General features: G+C 41.4%; 1 protein-coding gene across 1 annotated transcript in view; it reads left to right on the top strand.

Moving 5' to 3' along the window:
• Nucleotides 1-27,662, top strand: part of LOC127579020 (ankyrin repeat domain-containing protein SOWAHA) — a 49,791-nt gene that overhangs the window by 1,186 nt on the left and 20,943 nt on the right. Inside the window, exons 2-5 of the mRNA XM_052031656.1 lie at nucleotides 8,610-8,671; nucleotides 17,735-18,085; nucleotides 20,598-20,747; nucleotides 26,661-26,723. Coding sequence (XP_051887616.1) covers nucleotides 8,610-8,671; nucleotides 17,735-18,085; nucleotides 20,598-20,747; nucleotides 26,661-26,723 — 626 coding nt within the window. The remainder of the gene's footprint in view (nucleotides 1-8,609; nucleotides 8,672-17,734; nucleotides 18,086-20,597; nucleotides 20,748-26,660; nucleotides 26,724-27,662) is intronic.

Below are 27,662 nucleotides of genomic sequence, written 5' to 3'. Positions count from 1 at the left end.
GGGGGGAGCGGAATGGGCGCAGTGCGTGGGCGTGGGGGTAGAGTGGGTGCCCTGCGTGGGGGTGGAGTGGAGTAGGTGCGGTGCATGGGCGTGGGGTGGAGTGGGTGTGCGCTGGAGTAGGCGTGCTGCATGTGTGTGGGGCACGATGTGCAATAAAAATAATCACTCTGCTGTCAATGTGCACTACGGAATGCATTGTAGGTCGGCTTTAGATTTCTGAAAGGAACCAGTGTAGCTTGGCCAAGACCCTTTAGCCTTACACTGAGCCACATAACCTCACCGGTGGACCTGTAATATTGGCTATTTTTTGCCAATGGTGAATATATACCCAGGGTCATAATGATCAGTTTGGCTTGGATTTTGCTTTGTATATTTAGCTTCATTGTAGTCTGGGATAGGAAGATAAAATCTAGTGTTTTGTAGTTGTGACTCCTGTCCAATGCTGGTGATTTGATTGTGGTCCAAATTTCAATGTGTAGGGATGGTCATTGTAGTTTAGTAGTCTTCTGACATTTAATAAGTTGTATTTGTGTAGTGATGTTTTATCAAAGAAACCTTGTGACTGAGTCACATGGAAATATGTGGGGCAAATGACCAAAAGTTTTGGTTAAGAGAAATGTTTTAAAAAGTGTAGAACAAATCTGAAATTTAAATTGTCTCCTATTTATTTTGAGAAAGTGTTGATTGATGAGCATGAGCTATAGGTGAAGTTGACCTGATATAACTTGGTATGACACGATTTACAGGTATTTGGATGACCTTGGGAGACTGGGTAGGAGTTAATTGAAATAGTCAAGTCTACAGATAACCAGTAGAATCAATGACAAGGTCAAGTGACATTACGGAGACTTGCATTGGGACTGAAAACAATACCCATGGCTTTCTCAGTATTAGTTGGAGAAATCACTTCTCATTAATGCATATTGGACATATGGCGTGAAAGTTGAGGGGTGGAATTATGACATGGGTTGCACTTGGATATCAGAGGAAAGAAACTGGGGGGGGGGGGAGGGGGTGGAATTAGGGAAAGAAAATAAATGTTAACGCCTTAATCCCCAAGCCTAAAACTTGTGTACATAATTGCATGAATTAAAGCTAAATTTGTTGAGATTTGATCAGGAAAAGAACTGCAAAAGCCAACTATTTATTTCCGCAAGTTCCATACTTTCACTTTTTTGGATGATGTAGTCTTGTATCTTGTGATAGTTTTCAAACAAATATTATTGTCATCAAGTATTTGTCTCAAGATTTAAATAGTCCCAATGAATTAGTGAAACTTGCTGCCAACATGCAGCATTCCTCAGTCTCGAAAGACGTATAGTTGGAAGCTGTTCCATGTAAGTGCTTATTCCTGAATTTATCTATAGTGTGAATGTTAATAGATGGAGAAAATGTCTAGGAGTGATGTATCAAAAAAATTGGGCACATTACTTGACTTGGATTTTAGGTACTTTTTTGCTGTGATTAACATGGAACGTAGATAATGTGCTTGAATTTTTTTCTGTATTTTGGCCCATAATTCAGTTAAAATACACTTTCAGAAAGTAAACAACAATTTACAAAACTTGGAGGCTGTTCAGCATTGAACTTTAAAGCGCTATTAATCTTTTGTTTTACTTACCATTTTGGATATGAAGTTCCAGAATCCCTACCTGCCAGCAATGGTGTAGAAAAGTGTGATGCCAACCCACAAATCCCAAAGTCATATTGAATGCAGGAAGTGGCAGACCCAAGCAAGAAATGCCCCTTCTGAGGAGGTGGCAGAGATGATCTGTCGTTACGTCATTGTTAAATTCATCATATTATGCAGTGACTCATTCGGTATCCCAGGTGTAGGATGACTTCTTGTTTTGAAGCACCTTGGCTCAGTTTATATTTATCTACCATTAATTTATTCAATGTTTTGATCTAGATAGGAATTGGATTGTATTTTTGGTGCATTGCAGTAAGCATTGCATTCCATTAGTTGCAGATATTGAAGTGTTAAGTGAGTTAATGTTGCAAACAATGTATATTTGTAACATTTTTCAACAATATTTGGCTCACTTTTAAAGAGACATGATAATATGCCTGTTTCTCATTGGACTATTAGAAAAGTTGAAATTAGGAAAATAGCCCCATTTATCTCTATTTCAAAGCTCCAACTGCAGCATCCAATATACACTAGAGAAGGGGAAATATTTTATCCTACCAGTTGAAACTGGGCAAGTGGTGGAAGTGTCAGTAGGGAACAGCGACCATAATTCTGCAAGCTTCGAGGTGGTAATGGATAGGGGTAAGGTTGGTTCTCAAGTTAAGGCCCTAAATTGTGGAAAAGCTGATGAAAGTAGATTGGAAGCAAATGTTTGAGGGTAAAACAACATCTGAAAGGTGGGAACCTTTTAAGAGATTTGTTAAGAGTTCAGGGCCACACAGGTCGATAGGGTTGTTAAGAAGGCATATGGAGTGTTGGCCTTCATTAGTTGGGGTATTGAGTTCAAGAGCTGCGATATAATGTTGCAGCTCTATAAAACTCTGGTTTTATAGATGTTCTGTTGCAACTTTACAAAATGTTGGTTAGACTGCACTTGGAGTACTTTGTGCAGTTCTGGTTGCCATGCTGCAGAAAGGTGTGGTTGTGCTGGACAGAGTGCAGAGGAGATTCACCAGGATGTTGCCTGGATTGGAGGACCTTAGTTATGTGGAGAGATCAGATAGGCTGGACTTCAGTTCCTGGAGCAAAGGAAATTTTAAAGGATTATGAGAGGCATAGATAGGGTACATAGTCTTTTTACCATGATGGGGTATCAAAATAATAGGGCATAGATTTAAGATGAGAGGAAGGAATTTTAAAGGGGGTTAAAGGGAAAGTTTTTCTGATAGTAACTAATTTCCTTAGCCTTCTGAGGAAGTGGAGGTGCTGGTGTGCTTTCTTGGGCATAGCATCTACCTGTTTGGACCAGGGAAAACTATTGATGCTATTGAAGCTCTCAACCATCCCCTTCTCAGCACCATTGATACAGACGGGCATGTACTCCACCCCACTTCCTGAACTCAATGACCAGCTCTTTTGTTTTGCTGACATTGAAGGAGAGGTTGTTGTCTTGACACCATGCCACTAGGCTCTCTATCTCCTTCCTGTGTTTGAGATCTGGCCCACTACAGTGCAGTTTTGTCGTTGTTAAGGAGCCTGAGCTAACAACTGAACTAAAAACAAATGAATAATTCAATATTTTTTTCTTTCTGTTTGTATCAGGGCTGTCTATTTTTTGCTTGCCATCCTTCTTCCTTTTTCTTCCTTTGTGTATTCGGACCGCTGGTCATGTCCCAGATTACACAAGATTATCCAGACTTTACAACATTAGCAACACATTACACAGCTGAAGGAGATGATTTGCTCCTTAATCGCTGTATTATTTCACCCTATCAGACAACTTCCCTTTGTTCCATCCATTGCCTTCGTCCATCTTCTGTGCTATCTGAACTGATTGTTTCCTTTCTTTGTTCTGATCATAGGTCTCAGACTTGAAATGTTAACAGTTTCTGTTTCCACAGATGCTGCCTGACCTGAGTGTTTCTAGAATCTTTTTATTTCAGATTTCCAGCTTCTGTGATTTTTTTAAAATAAATTTCAGTTACTGATGAATATTTCAATCTGCTTATTACATTCTTGTCACTTTCACTGTGCTTCATATTCATGGAATTCATAACTTGGGTACTGTTGTTGTTGAATGGCATCCTTTCATATGCGAGATTCCACACAGCAATTGAATGAGTTGATTGTTAAGCAAGAAATATTATTTAGCGTGTCAGGAGAGCACTGATCCTTCTGAACATGAAGTGCACCCCTGCATTTGGCCAAGTGTCCAACAACATTCAACCTATGTGCCACACTAAGCCCACCAGATGTTTGTTTCTACCCACCCCTCCCCCTCTAAGTGCCTTTGACATAGCCATATGGGCCAAGTAGATTGGTCCTGCTAGACAGTGAGCTGGAAGGTTTCTACTGTGGTAGGCTGTTAGGTTTCAGTTGGGTAAACCACATTAGCAGCTTTCTGCTTATTTGTGGTCTGTCATTCTTATAGAAACCTAAATATAAATTCACTGTATAAAGTTCTAAAAACTTGCATGGAAGTTGACGAGACCAGCGCTCCTCAGGCAATAAAATACAGCAGCGTGCCAGGCAAACTGGAACCTTGTAGGTTTGTGGGTTTTATTCGGTAGCTTCAAAACCAGTAAAGATGGCCATCATTGTGGTGAGTCAGCTAACCAATAAAATAATTAACCTTGTGCTGAAAATGGAGGAAATTGGGAGCATGTGTAGCTTTTCTTTAAATTTGCATTAAGTTTGAGAAAATTACTGCAAAATCTCAAATTTAATTTACATTATAAGCCTCATTAGTTCCATAATGGGTAGACATCGTACTTGGAGGCACATTCCATTATGTACCTTCTGAACCTGTATAAAATTTAGTAGTAAACAGAGGTAAATTTTACATTGGAATCTGAGGTTCTAATGCTCTACAGGCACTGGAGAGTATCAGAATATGTGGAACAATTTTCCATGAAAGGAAGTTGATTTTATTTTGGATGAATAGCTGGATGATTATTTAGTTAAGAATAAACATATACAATTTGGAGACGGGGCATCAAGAAAGAACTGCAGGATGTTTTTAAAAAATAAATAAAAGTAAACAATGCCAACTTCAAAAATGTACTTTGCAAAAGAGTGTATCTGCTGTGTTAGAAATTAAATATTAAATTCAATGAGGACATGCTTGTTGGATTAAAATCCCAGACTGCTGTTGAGTGTCATGGACATAAAGGGTTTAAAAATGTTTTCACTTAAATCATTCTGTTACTCTCAAAAGGAATGCTTTTAAATCAAGATGCCATTATTGGTTTGCGTGGTAGCAGTCTGAACATTAAGCAGGCTGCTAATAAACTTCAGCATTTCTCTTTGTGTGTGACTAATAAAATTGTTATCTGGTTGTGTGTGGTTAAAATAAAACATCCAACAACCACTTCCATGAAATGATTATTAAAGGCAGTACTTCCTCTCAACAGTGCTAAACTATTAGTCTCGATGGTGATGACGTCTGTAATCCACAGTTATCTGGCTCAAATGCGAGTTCTGCCAACTGAGTTAAGCGGTTTCAAAGGGAGGGTCTGAGGGCCAGTCTTGCAGAAGAATGGTTACACTGCAAATGTATATTTTGCAATAAGAAAGATCCTGCTGCTGTATCATTGTTACTGAGTTAAATCAACCAGAAACCTTGACGGAAAATAAAATAAACTCCAGATGCTGGAAATCTAAAATTTCACTAAGTGTGAAAGTTCCTTAAAATTAATAGTGAGAATTATTTATGTTTGTTTGCTTTGTGTGCCCTTGCCTCCTTTTACAATTTGGAAATTATCCTGCATTGACTTTTGTTATATTTATTTGTTTGAGAACCCATTGGAGCAGATTGGGGTGGCAATTCACATTGGTTATTGGTGTGCTCTTCCATGGAATGGTTCTCTGGAACACAGGAAAATAGGAGCAATATTTGGTCCCTCAAACCTGCCCTGCCACTCAACATGATGATGCCTGATCTACCCCAGGCCTCATCTCCTCCTCTGTGCCAGATTCCCTGATCTTTCAAGAAATTATTTTAAATACTTCTACAAAGTCTTTGTTTAAGAAGCTTTTTCAATTGTATTTTTATTCCTGCTATCTTTGCATTACATGAAGAATAAAAGTGCAATGTCAGTGTGCAATTTCAATACCATAGTACCAGTGTCATGCAATTCCAATACCATGGGAGCAAACCCAGGACTCAACACCTCCCTTTGCAGCTGGATCCTTGACTTCCTGACCAACAGACCACAATCAATAAGGATAGGCAGCAACACCTCTGCTGTGATCATCCTCAACACTGGTGCCCCACAAGGCTGTGTCCTCAGGAAGTAGGGCAGAGCACATGCCTCTGAATGTATCAATAGTGCTGAGGTGTAAACATCACCACTGCTTGTCCTGGTCCAAGCATGTAGATGCTATGGCCCAGAACTCATACTAGCATCCCTACTTCTAAGGAAATTCGGCATGTCCCCGTTGACCCTCACCAATTTTTATAGATGTACCATTGAAAGCATCCTACCCAAATGTATCACAGTTTGGTATGTCAACTGCTATGCCCAAGACCGCAAGAAATTGCAGAGAGTTGTGGACACAGTTCAGTCCATCATTAAAAACCAGCCTCCCCTTCCTGGGCTCTGTCTACACTTCTCACTGCCTCAGAAAAGCAGTTGACATAATCAAAGACCCCTCCCAGCTTGGACATTCTCTCTTTTCTCTCTTCCCCCCCCCCACCACCACCCCCCACCCCCACCCCCCCCCCCACCAATTGGGCAGAAGATAAAAACACTTGAAAACTCATGCCACCAGGCTCAAGGACAGCTTTTATTATAAGGCTCTTGAACAGGCCTTTTGTATGTTAAAGATGAACTCTTGACTGTGTAGTAGCCATTACTAAGGAGAAGCTGCTGGGGAAGCTGAAAGGCCTGAAGATGGATAAATCACCTGGACCAGATGGACTACACCTCGGAGTTCTGAGAGGTAGCTGAAGAGGCATTAGCATTGATCTTTCAAGAATCAATGTCGGGGGAGGAGGGGGTCCCAGAGGCCCGGAAAATTACAAGTATGACACCACTGTTTAAAAAGGGATGGAGGCAAAAGGCAGGAAATTATAGGCTGGTTAGTCTGACCTCAGTAGTTGGTAAGATTTTGAGTCCATTATTAACGATGAAATTTTGGTGTACTTGGAATTACATGATAAAAAAGGATGGAGTCAGCACAGTTACATTAAGGGGAGATCTTGCCTGACAAATCTGTTGGAATTCTTTGAGGAGGTAACAGGCAGGAAAGACAAAGGAGAGTCAGTAGATGTTACTTACTTGGATTTTCAGAAGGCCTTTGACAAGATGCTGCACATGATGCTGCTAAACAAGATAAGAGCCCATGGTGTTAGAGACAAGCTATGAGCATGAATAGAAGATGGGCTGACTGGCAGAAGGCAGAGAGTGGGGATAAAGGAGTCCTATTCAGGATGGCTGCTGGTGACTAGTTGAGTTCCGCAGGGGTCAGTGTTGGGACCGCAACTTTTCAAGTTGTATATTAATGATCTGAATGAAGGAACTGATGGTGTTGTGGCCATGTTTGCAGGTGATACCAAGATGGGTAGAGGAACGGGTAGTGTCACAAAGGCAGGGACTCTACAGAAGGACTTGGACAGGTTAGGAGAGCGGGCAAAGAAGTGGCAGATGGAATAAAGTGGAGGGCAGTGTGAGGTTTTCTCAGAAAATTCAGAAATCAGAAATGCAAAGGGACTAGTTCAGGATCCCCTCAGGGCTAACTTGCAGGTCGAGTCAGTAGTACAGAAAGCAAATGCAATGTTATCATTCATTTTGAGAGGGCCAGTACATAAAAGCTGATGCTTTATAAGGTGTTATTCAGATGGCTTTTAGAATATTGAGAGCAATTTTGGGCCCCGTATCTGAGGAAGGATGTGCTGGCCCTGGAGAGGGTCCAGATGAGGTTCACAAGAATGATACCAGGAATGAAAGGCTTAACGTGTGAAGAGCGTTTGATACCTCTAGTCTTTTACTCGATGGAGTTCGGAAGGATCTTTGAAATGTACCAAATACTGAAAGGCCTGGATAAAGTGGACGTGGAGGGGATGTATCCATTAGTTGGAGAGTCTAGGATCCGAGGGCACGGCCTCAGAATAAAGGAACATCCCTTTAGAACTGAGGTGAGGAGGAATTTCTTCAGCCAGAGGGTGGTGAATCTCTGGAATTCATTGCCACAGAGGGCTGTGGAGGCCAAGTCATTGGGTGTATTTAAGGCAGAGATAGGTTCTTGATGGATAAGGGGGTTAAGGGTTGTGGGGAGAAGGTGGGAGAATGGGGTTAAAAGAAATCAGCCAAGATTGAATTTCAGAGCAGACTCGATGGGTCGAATAGCTTCATTCTGCTCCCATATCATATGGCCCTTGCACCTTATTGTCTACCTGTACTGCACTTTTTCTGTAACTGTAAGTGTAGCACTATATTCTGTATTCTGTTATTGCTTTTCCCTTGTACTACCTCAATGTACCTATGCTTTGAAATGATTTGTATGGATGGCTTGCAAAACCAAGTTTTTAACTGTACATGTGACAATAACATACCAATACCAGAATTGCACACAATACTTGACTAATAACCTGCACAAACACCATTCATTGGTTTTGTACCTTGTGCCCCTAATTATAAAATTCATTATTTATTTTGCCTGGTTATTACTTTGAATGTTCACTAATTTTTTATAATCTATTTATCTGACTCCCCAAACCTCTAAGTTTTTCTATTTAAAAGTATTCTGTTGTCGAAGATGTTATTATTCTAATTATCATTAGCTTTCACAAACTACCAGTTGATCTAGAAAGCTGTGGGTAAATGCAAATATTTATGACTGTCTCTGGTCTTTTTGCTTGATAGGTGTATGGTATTAGTTTTTGCTTTATTCCACAAAAAATGCAATAAGTGTTCTAGGACTATGGGTGGGGTTGCAATGCAAAATGATACTTGAATCTTTATTTTTTTCACAGCTAAATATCGTGATATCTTCAAAGATATTGTCAACAAGATTGCAGTGGTAAAACAGGAAGATGTGAGTATTAGCTATATTTAACCCTTTTCCATGCTCTCCTTTCCCATGTGCACAGCTTGCTTGTGTTTTGCAACTGAACCTTTTTGTTACACCTAGATGATCAATTCTGAAATACAAGTGCTGGGAATCCATTAGAAGATATTGAGTGTGTGCCAATATATTAATTTGAATAGTAGCAGGGGCTTCCAAACAAAAGGTGCTGTGATTTTTAATTAGTTGTTGCTGAGAAACCAGTATGCTCTATATTGTTTCTTATTCTAAATTCGCCTTGTAACTAGCAATGTTATCCCAGCATATTTATTTCGAGGGTTTTGCCTTCCAAAGTTTGAGGTTTACAAGAGTTCACTACAGAAACCAAAAATGCTGATTAGTTGTGTGACTGATTTACATTTCCAAAAGTCCAGATTTCATTTTTCATCGAGCTAATTTTACCAGTAGATGCGATAAATCATTGTTTGGACTGTGTCTCAACTGACCGATTCCAGTACTCTCCTGACCAACCTTGCCACCTCTAAGTGCGCTCTATCTAAAAATCTGTATCTAAATTTGCACCAATTCCTATTAAGTTTGACTCATCACCCCATCATAACCTGCCTTAATTTCTTGTCTGACCATTGCGTTGATTTTTAGAATAGTCTGTTTTTTATTTAAGTAGCTCTGTAGCCATGCCTCTTTATCTTTAACTGCTACTAGATTGACAACAACATCAGTATGCACTTTTAATCTCAGAAAATATTCCAGTGCTTATTACTGGAGAGTTAGCAAACCAAATTTGAGTCTGAAAACATTAGGCATAATAAGAATTTACTATTTTGAATTTAGCTTTGCAAATTGTTGCTGATGAAATGCAATATTAGTCGCAAGACAACGTGTGATAATTTGTAAGGATTCCACTTTTGATTTCTTTGTACTGATCTTGCAGCTTTCATTTTGAGTGTTTTCTTCATCAGATGTTAACACGTAAAACTAAGCTTAGAAGCCACACATGGGAGAACTACATGGTGGTCTCACTGACATTGGGTTATTGCTGGGACTCCTTTAACTGTGAAACCAATCCAGCAAGTGTCAGCCCCTGTAGGGCAATAAAAGAGAAAGTTAGAAGTGACATTTCTAAAGTGCCAAACTGGATACTTCTGTGATTGGTGTGAGCTGTTTTAATTGCTCTGGAGATGTCTGCTTTATAATCGCAATCTCCTAGCCATCCAAATTAACTATAGTATTTGCTTAACGTTACAGCATGCCTCAAACTGGATTGGACACTTTTCTGATTTAACCACAGCTTCTTTGTCCGAAAACTTGAACTATCAATTGTATTTTTTCATTTTTACTGTTGCATTTTTTTTTACACACCAGTTGAACCATGATCTGACAAATATGCAGTTGTAGCAGCTGCTACTGCGATGTGAGAATAAAGACACGAGTCTGCAAGCTGTGGAACAAGACTGATTTTTTTTTACCCACCTTGTGCGGGCCTTTTAAGCAGCGCAGTTCCTGCCTTCCGAAAACAGAAATGACGTATGTGCTATGTCATCGAAATCTTTTTGCTCACGTGGGTTCTCCCGTCGCTCTGGGAAGAGGAAGGCCCAGCGTCATCTTGGGCCCCACCGCTCCGATGACGCGTGCCCCGACCACCGAGCCGGTTTGCCTGCACGGACGGTGAGTCACCACACAATCCCCCCCCCCCCGAACCGGCAATACGGTCCCCACAGTTCGCAGGCTGTGCTAGCCGTTGCTTAGGTGGTCAGCCTCTGCGTTGCAGTGTTGGGACCTCGACCGGTTGTTGTAGGTCTAAATGAGCTGGTTTGAGGCAGTCCGTCATGAAGACTTCTTCCTTGCCCCCATGTCCATTATTTCAGACAACCCGGAACGGCCCCTCGTATGGTTGTTGCAACGGTGCCTGGGGTGTGCCCCTGCGAACGAAAACGAACTTACAGTCTCGTAGTTCCTTGGGCTCACAGGATGGGGACTGACCATGTCACGAAGTGGGAATCGGTGCCAAGCTGCCGAGCCTCTCGCGCAGTCTTTCCAGGACTGCCGCAGGTTGTTCCTCTTGCCCCCAAGGGTGGGTATGAACTCCTTTGGGACGACCAGGGGTGCACCGTACATGGGTTCGGCTGACGAAGCTTGGAGATCCTCCTTGGGGGCAGTGCGTATGCCAAGCAGGACCCAAGGAAGTTCGTCGACCCAGTTAGGATCTTTCAGGTGGGCCATCAGGGCTGATTTCAGATGGTGGTGGAAACATTCTACCAACCTGTTTGATTGAGGGTGGTAGGCCGTGGTGGTGTGCAGCTGTGTTCCTAGCATGTTCGCTAATGCAGACCATAGGCTGGAGGTAAACTGGGTGCCTCTGTCTGAAGTGATGTGGGCTGGAACACCAAAGCGTGAGACCCAAGTTGTGAGCAGCACCCAGGCACAGGAATCAGTCGTGATGTCTGAGAGGGGGGTTGCTTCTGGCCACCTCGTGAACCAGTCCACAATGGTAAGGAGGTACCGCGCTCCTCTTGAAACTGGCAGGGGACCAACAAGGTCAACGTGAATGTGGTCGAACCTTCTACAGGTAGGCTCGAACTGCTGTGGCGGGACCTTGGTGTGTCATTGGATTTTTGATGTCTGGCAGTGCGGACAAGTCTTGGCCGACTCACTGACCTGTTTGCGCAGGCCGTGCCAGACGAACTTGCTGGCAACTAGTCCGATAGTCGATCTCATGGACGGGTGCGCCAACTGTGTACCGAGTCGAAAACGCGTTTCCACCAGGCTGCAGGAACTATAGGGCAGGGCTGACCGGTTGTGACGTCGCACAGGCGAGTCCGCTGACCTGGGCCAACTACGAAATCTTGGAGCTGCAGGCCGGAGACTGCGGTTCTGTAGCTGGGCAGCTCATTGTCGGCTTGCTGTGCATCAGCCAGAGCCACGTAGTCTACACCCAGGGAAAGGCTGTGGATGGGCGCGTCAGCAATGACATTGTCCTTTCCGGAGACATGTTGGATATCCGTTGTGAACTCAGAAGTGTAGGACAAATGTCGCTGCTGGCGGGCTGACCAGGGATCGGAGATCTTAGAGAAGGCGAAAGACAATGGCTTGTAGTCAGTGAACACGGTGAAAGGCCTGCCTTCTAAAAAGTACCAGAACTGCCGGATTGCCAGGTACAGCACTAGTAGTTCTCGATCAAAAGCGCTGTATTTGAGTTCGGGTGGCCTAAGGTACCTGCTGAAAAACACTGAGGGTTGCCAACGGCCTTCAATTAGTTGTTCCAGTACCCCACCTACCGCGGTGTTGGATGCGTCCACTGTGAGGGTGGTTGGGACGTCTGTCCTGGGGTGGACCAGCATCGCGGTGTCTGCTAGGGCTTCTTTGGCCTTAACGAAGGCAGCCGCGGCCTCGTCGTCCCAGGCGATGTCCTTGCCCTTGCCAGACATCAGCGAGAACAAAGGGCGCATAATATGGGCTGCTGCAGGGGTGAAACGATGGTAAAAGTTGACCATCCCCAGGAATTCCTGCAGGCCTTTGACCGTGTTGGGACGGGCAAAATGGCGGATAGCATCTACCTTGGTGGGTAGGGGTGTTGCTCCCTCGCTGGTGATTCTGTGGCCGAGGAAATCGATAGAGTCGAGTACGAATTGGCACTTGGCCAGGTTGATAGTGAGGCCGAAATCACTGAGGCGGGAGTACAGTCGGCGGAGGTGGGAAAGGTGTTCATGGCGGTTACGGCTGGCGATGAGGATGCCATCTAAATAAATGAACACTAAGTCCAGGTCGCGGCCTACCGCGTCCATCAGCCGCTGGAAGGTCTGTGAGGCGTTCTTAAGGCCGAACAGAGTGATGAGCGCAGTTTTGGGGACGTCATCAGGGTGGACCGGGATTTGGTGGTATCCCCGGACGAGGTCCACCTTGGAGAAGATGTGGGCCCCGTGTAGGTTTGCTGCGAAGTCCTGGATATGAGGGACGGGGTAGTAGTCTGGGGTGGTGGCGTCATTCAGCCTGCGGTAGTCACCGCAGGGCCTCCACCCGCCGGTGGCTTTGGGGACCATGTGCAAGGGGGAGGCCCAGGGCATGTCTGACCTGCGAACGATCCCCAGCTCCTCCATGCGGCGGAACTTCTTCACCAGGCGGAGCTTGTCTGGAGGTAGTCGTCGTGCTCGGGCGTGAAGGGGTGGCCCTGTCGTAGTGATGTGGCGCCGCACCCCATGTTTGGGCATCGAATTCGTGAACTGAGGTGCCAGAACCGATGGGAACTCAGCTAGGAGCTTAGTGAACTCGTTGCCAGACAGAGAAATGGAGTCCAGGCGCGGGGCTGGTAGGCTGGCTTCTCCCAGAGAGTAAGTTTGGAAGGTTCTGGAGTGCACTAGCCACTTCCCTCGCAGGTCGACTAACGGGCTGTGGGCCCGGAGGAAGTCGGCTCCCAGGAGTGGCTGGGTGACAGCGGCAAGGGTAAAGTTCCAGGTGAAATGGCTGTTGTCGAATTGTAATTGGACTGTACAGTCCGTATCGTTGTGCCGTTTGCGGCTTTGAGGGCGGGTCCCTGTTTCCTGCTACGAGTGTCGCGGCCGGTCGGGGGTAAAACACTGACCTCTGCTCCAGTATTGACAAAGAAACAACGCCCGGACTGCTCCTTCCAAATGAATAGGAGGCTGTGTTGGTGGCCAGCCGCTGTAGCCATCAGCGGCGGCTGGCCCTGGTGTTTCCCCGAAACTTGCAGGGTGGGCGGCATAGACGGGCCTCCCTGCCCCATCTCTGATGGTAGAAACACAGCTGGTCGTCAGTGTCATCGTCTGTGTTTCTGGGGTGTGGTCGCTCGGCTGCTGGGACTGGTTTAGGTAGGCATTGGGCACGCGGTCTGGCGATTTGGCCGACGGACGAACCGCTCTCGCATTTGGCCTTCCACAGGATATCTGCCCGGGTGGCTACCTCGCATGGGTTGCTGAAGTCGGCGTCGGGCAACAGCAGGTGAATGTCGTCAGGCAGCTGTTCGAGGAAGGCCTGTTCGAACATCAGGCAGGGCTTGTGTCCCTCAGCCAAGGCCAGCATCTCATTCATCAGGGCCGATGGAGATCTGTCCCCCAGGCTGTCGAGATGAAGCAGGCGGGCGGCGCGCTCATGACGGGAGAGGCTGAAGGTCCGAATGAGAAGGGCCTTGAAAGCCGGGTAGTTGCCTTCCTCCGGAGGAGACTGGATGGAGTCTCCGACCTGGGTGGCTGTCTCCTGGTCCAGGGAGCTGACCACGTGGTAGTACTGTCTGGAGTCGGAGGTGATCTGCCGCAGTTGGGACTGGGCTTCGGCCTGGTCGAACCACACGCAGGGCCGAAGTGTCCAAAAGGTGGGCAGCTTGAGTGCTACTGCGTTGGCTGCTGCGTTGTCATTCATTGTGTGGGTCCAAAATCCGTTTGGACCGTTGGGGTCACCAATGTAGCGGTTGCTACTGCGATGCGAGAATAAAGACACGAGTTTGCAAGCTGTGGAACAAGACTGATTTTTTTTTTTACCCACCTTACGCGGGCCTTTTAAGCGGCGCGATTCCTGCCTTCCGAAAAGAGAAATGACGTACGTGCTACGTCATCGAAATCTTTTTGCGCGCGCGGGTTCTCCCCCGTTGCTCGGGGAAGACGAAGGCCCAGCGCCACCTTTGGCTCCGACGCGCGCCCCGACCGCAGAGCCAGCTCGCCTGCGCGGACAGTGAGTCGCCACACAGTCACAATTTTAGCATAAACACTAGGAATACTAAAACATTATGTTAGTGTTGCAGGGTGCATCGTTCCAATGGGGTTAATAGGATAACTTATCCTTTCTTTTTCAATCTTTTTATTAGTTTTCAAATTAATACAGCTTAATATATCAATGTTTATACAAAGAGATCAGGAGAACAATCATGACATGGATAATCATAAAGAACAATAAAGTATAAAAAAAATCCACAGATCAAACGATCTGTTAGTGAATGAATATAATATAAAAGAAAAAGATTTATTATAAAATATAAAAAGGAAAAAAATCCCCAAAACAATAAGAAAAATTATAAACAGTATATCAAACCAAACTAAGCTAAAGAAAAAAAAATTCAAAAAAAACTAGACTAAAATTTCTCAGTAGAAACAGAGCAATATTATGTCGTCAACTCGGTTCCTCTAAATTGAAAGGTTATTATAAAGGGATCTATATCATGTGAAAATATTGAATAAATGGACTCCAAACTTCCTCAAATTTAAGCGCAGGATCAACCGTACCACTCCTAATTTTTTTCCAAGCTTAAACATGATATAGTTTGAGAGAACCATTGAAAAGTAGTAGGGGGTAAGGATAACATCCTATTAACCCCATTGGAACAATGCACCCTGCAACACTCACATAGATTTTGTTTATCTGATTTAACTATGTAAAGAAGAAATACTTCCAAGAGAATAAGAAATAGGAGCTGGAAAGGGCTCTGCCATTAACTGATCATGGCTGACACGAGAGACTGTAGATGCTGGAATCTGGAGCAACGCACAAAGAGCTGGAGGAACTCAGCAGGTCGGGCGGCATCTATGGAGGGAAATGGACAGTCGATGTTTTGGATTGAGGCCCTTCATATAGACTGAAAGATAAGGGTTGGGGCAAGAGCTGGCAGGCAATAGGTGGATCCAAGTGAGGGGGAGTGAAAGGCAGATGGGGGGGAGATTGGGAATAGTGCCAGAAGCTGAGAGGTGGAAGGTGCAAAGGGCTGAAGATGATGGAATCTGATGGGAGAAGAACGTGGAGAACCTCCCTCCCTTTATTCCACTTTCCCTATTGCCTGCCAGCACTTGCCTCACCCTTGTTAAACTGGCTGTCTCCCCTCTATCATTCAGTCCAGATGAAGGGTCTTAACCTGAAACGTCAACAGTCCATTTCGTCTCCATAGATGTTGTCCGACCTGCTGAGTTCGTCCAGTCTTTTGTGTATGACTGATCTGATCTTGGCTTCCTAACTTTCCATTTTTCCATGTGACATGGCAGGCAGCCATTTTGGCCCACTGAGTCTATGCAGGCTCACAAAGCAGTGCCATTCCCCACTAATTTTTCCTGTAATCTATTCAACCCACTTTCATCTCAATTCCCTCTCCACACTGCTAATTACATCCTCACAGAGTCATACTAAGTTTGTCAAATACAGTTCCCTTTCATAAAACCATGTTGATTCTGCCTAATCATATTATTTTTCTAAGAAGTCTTTCATTGAATTTGTACCTATAATCCATCAACATAAGTGGAATAAACTAAATCACTCATTGATTCATTGTCCACAATAAAGTTGGTAATGTTTCTACAAATAGTCTTGTGAAACTTGAGACCATCTGTTCTTGTTCAGCCTGCAATGTTTCATCAGCATTCTTGTTTTTATTATTTGATCTATCTGAAACTGATCAGATATTGCTGGTATCTGAGACAGTATTGACTTAACATCAGTAACTGATGACCTGGATTATCTAGTCATTATCATTATGCTGATTGTGAAAATTACGTGTGAGCATGTTTACTATATTACCCCAGCAACTACATGTCAAAAATAATTTATTTTACTTGGCTTTAGAATGGAATTCGAATTTTTACAGCATAGAAAGAGGCAGTTTGGCCTATCAAGTCTTTGCAAGCTTTCAGAGCAACAATTCCATCAGCCCCATTCCTCTGTTGTTTTCTCCACTGGTGTGAAAATTATTCTTGTTCTTGTCTATGTAATTCCTGTCTAAAGACGCTGATGTTTCTATCACCTGTACAAGCAACGAATTCCAAATCATAATTACTGAGTAAAAACATGCTTTCTCTCATCTTCCTGCATCTTTTGCCCAAAATGTTATAACTATAACCCTGGGCCTTCTGCTAATAGGAAATATTTGCTCTGTGCCCTGTCTAAACCAGTCATGATTTAGTACATTCATGACAGTATGCACCTTGATCAAATTTACTCTTGCTTTTGCTGCAAGTACAGTTCCAACTTCTCAAATCAACCCTTGCAACTAAAATTTCTCAGCACCACCCCAGTAAATATATTCAATGCTCTGTCTAGAACTTTCCCATCTAGGATTGCTTAAGTAATGTCCCGATAGTCAAAGATATTTTTGAAACAACTAAGGGACTGATTGTGGGCAGGTCTCCATCAAGGTCATGGGGGCAGCCACAGAACAATGAGCCAAACAATATTCTGTAACAATGGATATTGTACAAAATGACCTTAGAAAAGGGAAAGAGAAGATGGAATATGGAAGACAGAATCTGCCCATTATCTATACCTGAGTCTAGTTTTATTTTTAGAGAAGTATTAAAGTCCTCAAAGTGTGCGCTACTAGAATGTGAGTTAAATTCTCAAAGTAGTAATTCAGGCCATTCAGAAAGTAAAAGCTGAATTTAAAAAAAAACTCAAGTGCAAACATTTCCTCCTCCCATGTGTTATGAAGCTGAGCACCCTTTCTCACTGATCACCCCTAATAACCTTTGCTGCATCCCTCCCATTCACATGCATGGGCTTACCCCTAACAAGAGTGAAATCTGGGAGCAAGACAGTACCAGGATGATGTGTATTAAGCACCACTCGAAATCTGAAGGTATAAGTGCAATGAACCTTTATTCAATCGATAAGAGTACATGGGGAGAGCTGTGACAGAAATCTATCTGAGATTCAGGACGTACCTGAATTTTCTTGCTAGTGGCAGTTGATTATTTGGTGCATCCATTATGCTGCATGTGGTTCTGGGACAGATGGCCCTGACCCCTCATTATCTTGATGTCTTAATGATACCAGTTTCCCTTATTTCCACATGTATGCTTCATGTCCAGTCAACTGTTATTCACAGCCCATCCACCCATTGTCCCTTGCCCTCGCCCTTATTGCTGGTCCTCGTCCTCAAGACATTGAAACAAATTACTGTTCTTGTGTTGAATAGCCCATCTAATCATGGCTGATTTGAACTTCTCGGTCTTCTATTTCAGCCTCTGCTCTTGAATATCTTTCTTTGCTCCTGCAGTTAGTATTGATGTTTAACAATTTTTTTGTGTATAATAAGCATTAGCAATGCACCTGTTTTTAAAATTTGTGTAATTTGTTAAAAAATTTCAGGGTGAAAAATACATTATTCTTAAAAAGAAATATCAGCATCTTGTGCAAGAAAGAGGTAGCAACAGCAAAGACGAGAAAATGATTTTGAATACGCCTGCACAAGCATCATTTGAACAAATATTGGAAAAAGACCAACCTGTGAATTTTGGGGAAGAAGAGCAACCAGGCTCGCTCTCTGATGTTCAGCCCTTCATGCCAAAGTCACAAAATGAAGCATCCGAGATCGGGAGCCTTTCCAGTGCTGTAATCACCGCACCAGCGAAGGTGAATGCGTGCGAGTGGATTGTGCCAGATTTACCAACGACCCCCACGATGTCTAAAGCACCTTCGGAAATAACTAGTGATAGCCAGGTACAGTATGCTGTGCCTTGATTTTTGCCATCTTGCTGCTCACCAGCCTCTCTTCAGAAGGCATGATGTTCTAACTGAGATTTGACTCAAGCATCCAGATGCGCGTGGGTACTGTGTCTACATTGCCATTCTTGTTCAGCAACTCTGGACCTTGTACTTTACGTTAATTGAAGAAGTGGCAATTTGGATGCCCCAATGTGTTCTTGACAAAGCAAACAAGATGCAACTTCTGGGCACGTTAAATGGTATATTTAAAGCTTCTATAAATTGTAAAGACATAATGCAAATTGATGCTCCCCTATTTAACTACTCTACCTGTAGCCCTTAAATCTAGTTACATTCTCTGCAGATTCATATGTGCACACATACCCACTCTTTGTCACGTACTTCATCTCTTTTGAATACATGTAAATAATAAAATTTTCTTCCTGCAAGCGTACAATCTTTCTCTTGCTCCTGTATCCATTCATAATCCTACTTTGGCATGCTCTCACGTATACAAACTCGCTTCATACACTCATTTTCCTCGTCTAGTATTGTCGCACTTTGTTTGAATTGAGTGTAGCTGACGATGACGTGCAAATGCTGCTGACTGAAATGCATCGAGAGTAAAAATAAAGTAATAGATTGGATCTTCAGTCACCGACTGTATTCGCAACACTGCCATTTGGAAGTGGCACACTAAAATCCTTGATACTGCTCCCAAACGTTGTCAAAGCATTATAGGAGCTCACTGCAATAGCACTGAGGTGCCTTGTTTATTTTCCATCCATAATTTGACTGCACTAAGGTTGAATTTGTGACATTTAATACCTCCATCTAATTCCAAAATCTGCATGCCATTCTGCAGGGTTAAGTAGGGCTGTAAACTCTGATGTTAAATGCTGTCTTTTCATTGCAAATGGGTGCAAAATCTTTTTAAATATTACGCTGACCATTATTTAAGTATCAACTTCTTATACAATTTAAATTATTTTGGCACAGCCTCAAAGAAATGGGTTGATGGCTCAGAGGTCATTCCTTGATTAACTTTATTTGTTGTTCACCTACAAAGCTCCATCAATCTCCTGGTTCATTGCAGGCCTATCATTGTCTGAACATTGTCTGTACTGTATTTCCAGTGGACTATGTGCAGTAAGGTCTAATGAAGCTTGAAGCCAAGTTATTGGCTGGACGGTGTTTGGCTTTTGATTAGTTATGAAGTTGAAATCGTACAAAGATTGGCATACAAGTTCTTAATATAAGGGGCAAATTGTACATCAATATTAGCAGGGTGTTAAACAACTTATTTGTATTGTAATTTAAAGGCCCAAATGAAGATATATTAGTGCAGAACTTAAATAGCTATGTACGGCCCTATTTCTACAACAAGCTTTTCTTGTGGGTATTATGGAAGGAAAAGTGGCGAGAAAGCGGAAGCGGAGGATGTGCTCTGAACCATTGAGACCACAGACACTGTGGTTGCTCCGTGCTCTTTCCTGTTATCAGATTGACAATATCGATCTACAAATTAGTCTATTCATGTTTCTGATTCAATGCTACATGTTGTATTGTCCTTGGTTTTATCTCTTTTATTAATGAAAGGACCTATTTGTAGTCAAAGGCTGATATCAGCAATTTGTATTTATGTTGTGCCTTTACTGCTTCATAAGAGCATTTGTGGGGGGGGGCGGTGGGGGAGGAATGACTCATTGAGCCACCGGAGATACTTGGGGTCATGTCCAATAGAGTGGTTAAAGGTACAAATATTAAGGAACATCTGAAGAAAAGGGGTGGGGGATTTTGGGAAGGTAATTCCAGAAATGGGGGTTTGGCAGCTGAAAGCGCAGGATATAGTGATTTAAAATTAGGAAAAGTCAAGATTTGGATAAAATTTCCTGTACTATTTTGGAACAATAAGTGTTTATTTTGAAAATAATTGCACAAGGTAAGAAGATAATTAGAGATATCAAATGCATTTCACTTGTATTACTTCATTTATCCAGGAATTAAGTTATTCCCCATTCCATCATCCTGTTACGTGAATTGTCTTCTATTGTATCTAGGAATCTCTCACTTATAAGTTACTCTTTGCAAGTAAATTTGATATTGATCAAAGATTTGCTTTTAACCCATGTTTAACCATGTACCACTGTTGCAATTTAATATTTTCATGCTCTTAACCACATAGCTATAAGATGATTTCAAACACACCTTTCCTGAGTTTTTAAAAAAAAAACTCACCAAGTTATCCATTTTATTTTACAGTTCTGTTAGTGGCCTCCCGTAAATTCTGTTGTTTTATCTATTTGGTGTTTTGCCATATCTTAAGAATCTGTTTTTTTTTCTTCCATTTTGCATGTGACTTTGTATTAAATTTCACATGTTTTGCCCACATGCTAATCTTCTACCAGCTCTTTGTAGTACTGAGGAAATGATGCTGGGGCATAGCCAGCTACACCAGACAGAACACTAAACTTGAGCTACATCTGGCTTGCTCAGGCAGTTGACCTTTTTATTGATTAAATTCTAGGGAAATCCCAGACTTTGCTTCAATGAAGCATCTGAAGAAAAGCAGGATGAAAAGTTTGATGTTGCTTCTGAAAACAATGCAGCAAATCCAGTGAATATTGAAATAAAGGTGGAAGAACCTCAGCAGGAAGAATTTGACTCTGTGTTCAAGGTACTCTCATAAATCTGTCCCCCTACAAGCTTTTGGGGAAATTAAGAAAAATGAAAGCAAGCTGAGGGAATACAAAAGTCAACACCAAAATGTGAAGGCAGATTTAAAATTTATTAGAATCCTATTTGGTAATTTGGAGTTCAATTTGTCCAGAAAATGCTGATGCTGTGTTGAGGAAAGACTATACCTGAATTACTAGAAGTATGAATTGTCATTACAAGTTTAAGAAATAAGTAAATTGAAATATAATTTGAGAGCCTTGTCAAATGTATATTTTGTATCATTGTATATTTTGTCTATTTCACTTACATTGTATATTCTTGGACTGTATACTACATGATTCAAAAAAATGGCTACTGATTTGGGATGAGCAGTAAAAGAAAGGTGTTGCAATGTTGAAGGCAGTGTCACGTACAAAGGAACATTCTGTTGATCCTGCATGTTTCTCTAATTTCCCAACTATTTGTTTTTGCAGCTGTTGCATGATAGAAAGCAGGTGCCTCCTTGTTGAGTTGCAAATAATGCCCAGAGTGGAGATTGTCTTATTGCAAAATAAGTTTAAATTGTCACTCTTGAAATGCTCAATAAAAGTGACTCTTTAAAGTTTGCATCAAGTTCATTATCGTCGCAGAGAATATTAGTGTTTTGGGAAGGTTTTAAATTGGAGTAGGTTTCTGAGAGGGTGAAAACAATCTGTCTGAATTGACAAATTGTATAGTGATGCTGTTTTTTTGGGTAAGGATCAGTGGATACACATTTCAAGTGCTGGATCATGGAAAAGACTTCAATTTGGTATAGAATCTGTAATAGTCAAACATTAAATGAAATTGTATAAAATTGCTGCGAATTAGAAGGAATGGTAATTGCTTCAGGATTTAGCATTTTGGCAGAGGTTTGTTTATGTAGCCCAGAATAATTTCAGACCTGACCACCATTTCTTACAAAGCCAAGTTCTGCTTGACTGCGGGTCAGAATTATAACATTGAAGCAAAGTCAATTCTGACTGATAAAACTGACATGGAAATTGCCATTTATTACAACATAGTTTCAAAGCTAATTGCAATCAGATTGTTTTACCTTTGTTACACTATTGTGGATACTACTGTATGGAACAGCTTAGCTATCTTTCTCGTCTGCAAGACTAATAGGGCAACTAATTTTATTTATAAATGTTAATTATTCGTTCCTCACCATAAAAGTCTTCCAATCTCTACCATCTGGTCGTTTTTGTAATTAGCATAGGTTCCCTATGCTCTGTGAGAAATGGAATGATGGGGGTGGGGTACCCAGAGCCTCTGGATTTCCTGAATTATAATTGTATTTATTACTTGAACAGGTCCCAGGTTGTTAAAAGAAGATAATGCTGAGTTATGGCTTGTTGCAGTGAAAATGTGAATTTGTCATTCTCATTCATAGTACCTATGGTAGTTTTTCTTCAGTACGTGTTTCCTAATTCTCAAGCTAGACTATGAGCTTAACACCACCAGTGCTGTAACAGTCAATGGTCTACTACATAATATTGTTCCACATCTTTCAAAATCTGAAATCCTTGTGTAAAGCCCATGTATATCCCTCCCTGAGGTGAAGTCATTAGTCCTTATTGAGGTGCAGTTTTTCAAGTGCGTCCTTCCCTCCTAGATTGTGCCCAAATGGCCTGTCTCCATATGTGAACCAGGACAGTGAACCTGTACAGGTATGGAGGGGGTGGCACATGGACCTAGTCTTGTTGGATGTATATACGTTCTTTCCTCCTAGTCGTTCACTGGTGATTTCTTTTGTGTGTGTGTCTCATCTCCAAATCCTGCTGTTCAAGTCACTGCACTACCCAAGTGCCTAGCTGTTTACCTGTGACCCTTGCTGACTTGCATGGGCACTAGTTAAGCAATGTGTCTTTTTATAAACCCTGATTTACAATTCCCCACCCCTCCCCATCACTGATTACTTCCAGCCCTGCAACACCTGGAGATATCTGTGCTCCTCCAGTTTTGAGGTTGGGTGGTGTTAGGGAAGTAGAAGTGGGTCAACTTTGTGATGGAGATGGTCTGGAGTTTGAAGCTTGGCATGGAGTCAAATGTGACGTGGTTGTATATCGTCTGTTGCAATTGGAGACGATGATCAGGGAAGGGCACAGGAATAGTGCTGATGAGAATTTATTGCTAGGGCCAAAGGCAATTGTTTGCCTACGCATTATTTAACTGAATGAAATAGTGCTGCATCAGAGGGTAGGTTACATACATGTGTGTCAACAATGATTCAGCATGAGGATTGCAGAAATGTTTGAGAAACAGCTGGGATTGTTAATATTTTGGGGGGAACAAAGAAGGAACCTGATATCGTATCTCTGGATAACATTACCAAGGGGTAACTAGGAGGAGGACAGAATAGTTCACAAAGGTTTCATTCAGCACTGCAGAATGGCAGGCTTCCATTTTGACTGCTAGGCTATCCATCACCTCCACTAGCCTAAAGTAAAAATTGCAAGGTATAGTTAAAGGGTCCTAAATCAGTCTGCCAGCTTTCCATGTTCTCAGTGTGGCCTGCCTGCCTTCCTTACCATTTCAGCTCCTCACATTCTCTGACTCTTGACCAGCTACTTATTTTGTCTCCTCTGTCAGCCATGTAACCAGCAACTTTCCACTGCCTTCTCTCGCGTGTTTCTTCATCATGTTGTTCTGTTCTAAATTCAGTGCATCTGTATTTCTGATCAAAGGGTTCACCAGCAATTATTAAGATCTATTCTAACCAAATGTGACACAGCTTTTAATCTTTAAGATTTTATTCTTTGTTTTCAGCTTAACCATTTTTAAAATGATTGGGTTTTTATGTTTGCACTGCAAATGCTGTTTTATCTTCATCAGTGCTGTGCACTGTGCTGTTCCCTGCTTGACAGACCACTCGGGATGGAGTTAGTTAGATTTCATGATGAGTGAGGAATGTACAACAACAAAAGGTGTCATATCTCAATTGTGAGGAAGGACTAGATATACGGGTGTGTTATTACCATAGTGATGGGAATTTCAGCACTGAAGTTCATCACTACATTGAGAAATGGTGCTTGAGTGTCATTTTCTGATGCTCTGTGAGGGTTAAATAAAGTTTTGATTGTTGTATAATATTGTCCACTAAAAATTAATTCCCAACTTAACATGAGAGTTTTCAAAATTATTCATTTGTAGTAGGTGGAAGTTTCCTCTTAGTGATTTTCCCAAAGGAGTCATAATACATCAACTACTGATTTATAGTATGTGTACTTTGGCTGTGAAGCGTATGTACAAACCCAGCATTGATGCCCATCATATGGCATTTTACTGAAATTTAAATCATATACCATAAGTACCTTTCATAAATTGCTCTCATTTGGTGGTTCAAAAATAGAACTACATGATGAAGGAACAGATTTATTTTGTACTTAATTAACAAGATGTTTAGAGTGACAGTTAATGACAGGTATTGTACTATTTTCCTCTCACTTGCAAAGGAACTATAAAACTGTAAAGATTGATCTGCCCTGCATATGGTAAATAGGTGAACACTGAGCCTGTATGAAAAATGACACATCCAATCAGATAATATCTTGAATAATTTTTATCTCCCTTTTCTAATGGAAGTGTTTAATGCTCTAATGATTTGTGATTAAAATTAAGAAAGTCCACCACAACAACAACAACTACTTATTTGACACAATTAATGAGGAATAATTGTTTCTCAACAAAATTAGATAATTCAGAATTCTGATTGAGAAAATCCCTGATGTTACACTTAATCTTTGATTTTACATTTTTGTGTTTACTTGTTTAATTTGTGATCTTTTCTTAATTTTAATTTTCCTCTGAATAGGGTTGTCAGTACATGGAGTAACTTAAACAGGTTACAAAAATGCTGCAAGTTGATGAATTTGGTAATCTAGCATTTCCAATTTAGAAGTTAGTACAGTAGCACAATGATTAAATCACTGGACTAGCAGCAGGATTTCTGGATCATGATCCAGACTCAAGCTTAAGTTCCGCCATGACAATTGGGGAATTTTAAATTTAAGTAATTTAATAAACAAGTCTGGAGTTGATCGTAGAATTACACTACTGTATTGTTGTAAAAATCCAGGGAATCTGCCATCCTTAATCTGACCGATGTGTGACTCCCAATACACCAATGGGGTTGACCTGCAACTGCCTGTGGTTCAGTGGCAATTAGGGATGGGGAATGAATGCTGGCATTGCTAGTGATATCTGCATCCCTGAGGCAGGCAATTATGAAGCAAATTAAATCAAAGTTTGGTAACTGTTCAATTTCTGCCTTATCAGTATCAAAGGAAGCAAAGTATATTCCTGGGATAAAGTTAGTGTCAGGAGTAAAGAAAAAGTTCCTTAGTCTTCACAAAGCAAGCAAATTTGCCATTGTCATTTGCAAACAGTGACTTTATATACAGTGATTTTTAAAAGTAAACAGGTTTTTGGGGGAAAAGATAAAGTAAGTTTCAAATATCAATTGAAGTTGCAGCTTTTTATTGTCTAATTTTTTTTGATCGGGTGGTTGGAAAAAAATAGAATTTCTCACAGTTAACAGCTTGCAGACATGCATTTACTTGTGTATGAAATAAAGCTGCTTGATCAGAACAAGAAGTTGCTTGCACTATGGAACTGTTTTCCAGCAACATAGCGGAGTGAAAGGAGGCAGAAGGGAATATGAGTGATTTCATTTTTTGTTGTAGTCTGTGTTCAGACCTAAATAATTACAAAGTATTTATTCATCTAAAATCTTAGGACATTTCACCATGTCATTTCTCGGCCTTTTGGTAAATGTGCAAAGCAAGTTCAGTTCCTTATAACAAGACCATACATGGAAGTCAGTAACTTACAAATGGGAACCATTTTGCGTTTATCATTGTTCTGTCACTTAAAATGCATAAATGAGTAATCCTAAATGTTGACAGATTGATAGTAACTCTGTTTAGTGTTTGAAGCTTTGAACGAAACTCAAAGTAATTTCTATATGATTCAATTTAATAAGATTTAAGTCTCTAATCTGCAAAATGCAGTACTGAAAATATTTTTGAATTTCAGTGAGTACATTGCCAATATTTTCATTGAACTATTTAAAATGTGCTTGATAATTTTGTGTGAAATATTTGATAATATTGCTTATAGAGAAGTTCCCATTGAATACATAATATTCCTGTAATTTGAGAATAAACCACAGCCTTTGAATAAGAATTTAAATTGGGAACCATGTAACTTCAAAGAGCAGTGAATTTTCCACATCACAACAAAGGAGGCCATTCAGCCCATTGTCTATGCTGGCTCTCGGAGCAATCCCATTCACCCACTTATTTTGCTGCACCCAGTTTTCTTGTGCATGCCCATTAACAACCCCTGATTCTCCCATCTCCCTACAAATTCACCTAATGAACCCAGCATGTCTTTAAGATGTAGAAGAAAAACGGCACATCCTGAGGAAACCCGCACGATCATGGAGAGAATGTGTAAGTCCGTGCAGACGATACCTCGGGTCAGGATTGAAATGGAATCCCTGGAGCTGTGAGGCAGAAGCACTAACTGCTGTGTCAATGTGCCACCTCAGAATCCTATCATGTCAGTTGCCATCTGACACAGAAATTACATCACTTGCACCAGTGTGATTTGCAAATTGAAGTGGCTCACTAAGTTACTGTAGAGGCACAATTTGCCTTGCAAATAACTGTAATAGAATACCACACTGGAAATTACTGTTTTGACTTATGTACTGAATAAAATTGTGCTGAACAATTGAATTTCTAGACCATTTTGTTTACGAGCAGGGCATAGCAGGAATTGATTGTATTGGGCATAAATTGAAGGAGAAAGGTACTATTGAATGTTAGTGATTTGTAATGTGTAACCTGCTTTTGTCCATAAAGTATCATGTTTTCTATTTCAGGATGACTTGGAACAAAATGGATTTGAGGATGGCACTGGAAGTATGGGATCGCCCTCTGTTGCTGTAAGTATTGATAATTTTACGAAGGTAATATTTGTCATTTGAAACTTGTTGCATAATTTCATTTGACACTGACTTATATTTTGATATTTGAATCAGAAAACTAAAACTTGTATAATATAACCATATTTAAAATTTTTTTTGGAGCGGATTAATGTTAGAGTAAGAAATACAAGTTGACTGTTTCAAATTGGTGAAACTTTTAAAGAAAAAAAAATGTACTGTCTTTAATGCAGTTTATTCAGCTGGGTTAAGCACTTTCCATTGAAAGTTTATGGAATAACTGAGGTGCTGAAATATGGAGGAATCCACATAGCGAATTGGAAACCGAAGTGTCCATTCACATTCAAAATAATAAATGAAGTTGGTTGAGCACCATTTAAGGACAGCTCACTTTTTACGATGAGATTTTTAACAATTGCAATGAAGTGTCAAAATAGGTTAAATTGAGTTGTAATGTGAAATATTCTTAGATTGCTAAGCTGTGAATGCACATGGGAGCTTCCCATGATTTGGACTGGCATCTCACTGGGGAGTTGGATCAATTTTTATATATACCAGGTTGCTACGTCAAATGGCATCTGCTGTTAGTTTGGTTTATTCCTGCAGTCTTTGGTGCTACAAAACTATTACAAACATGAATTGATAATTCTACAATCTGGGAAATAAGTTGTTTGGGTCCCGAATGAATAGAAAAACTAAAATGATTGAAAAGTAAAATGCAGACTAGCTGAACAGCTAGTTGAAATAGAGAAAATGAGTTTAGTGTCAAAGCATTAGAGAGCAATACAGGCAAAACCAGAGATGGATAAAGGAATGGAAATAGTACAACATTTTTAACATCCCACTGCAGCCCAAAATTCAAATGTTTCCAATGCCAGAGAGGTTGATTCCTAGTATTTAACAGATGACATTTTTAAAAGGTTGCTTACGCTTTAAATG

The sequence above is a fragment of the Pristis pectinata genome, chromosome 16 (assembly GCF_009764475.1).
Source record: "Pristis pectinata isolate sPriPec2 chromosome 16, sPriPec2.1.pri, whole genome shotgun sequence".
Classification (NCBI taxonomy): Eukaryota; Metazoa; Chordata; class Chondrichthyes; order Rhinopristiformes; family Pristidae; genus Pristis; species Pristis pectinata.
This window is presented reverse-complemented; position numbering and strand designations above follow the sequence as displayed.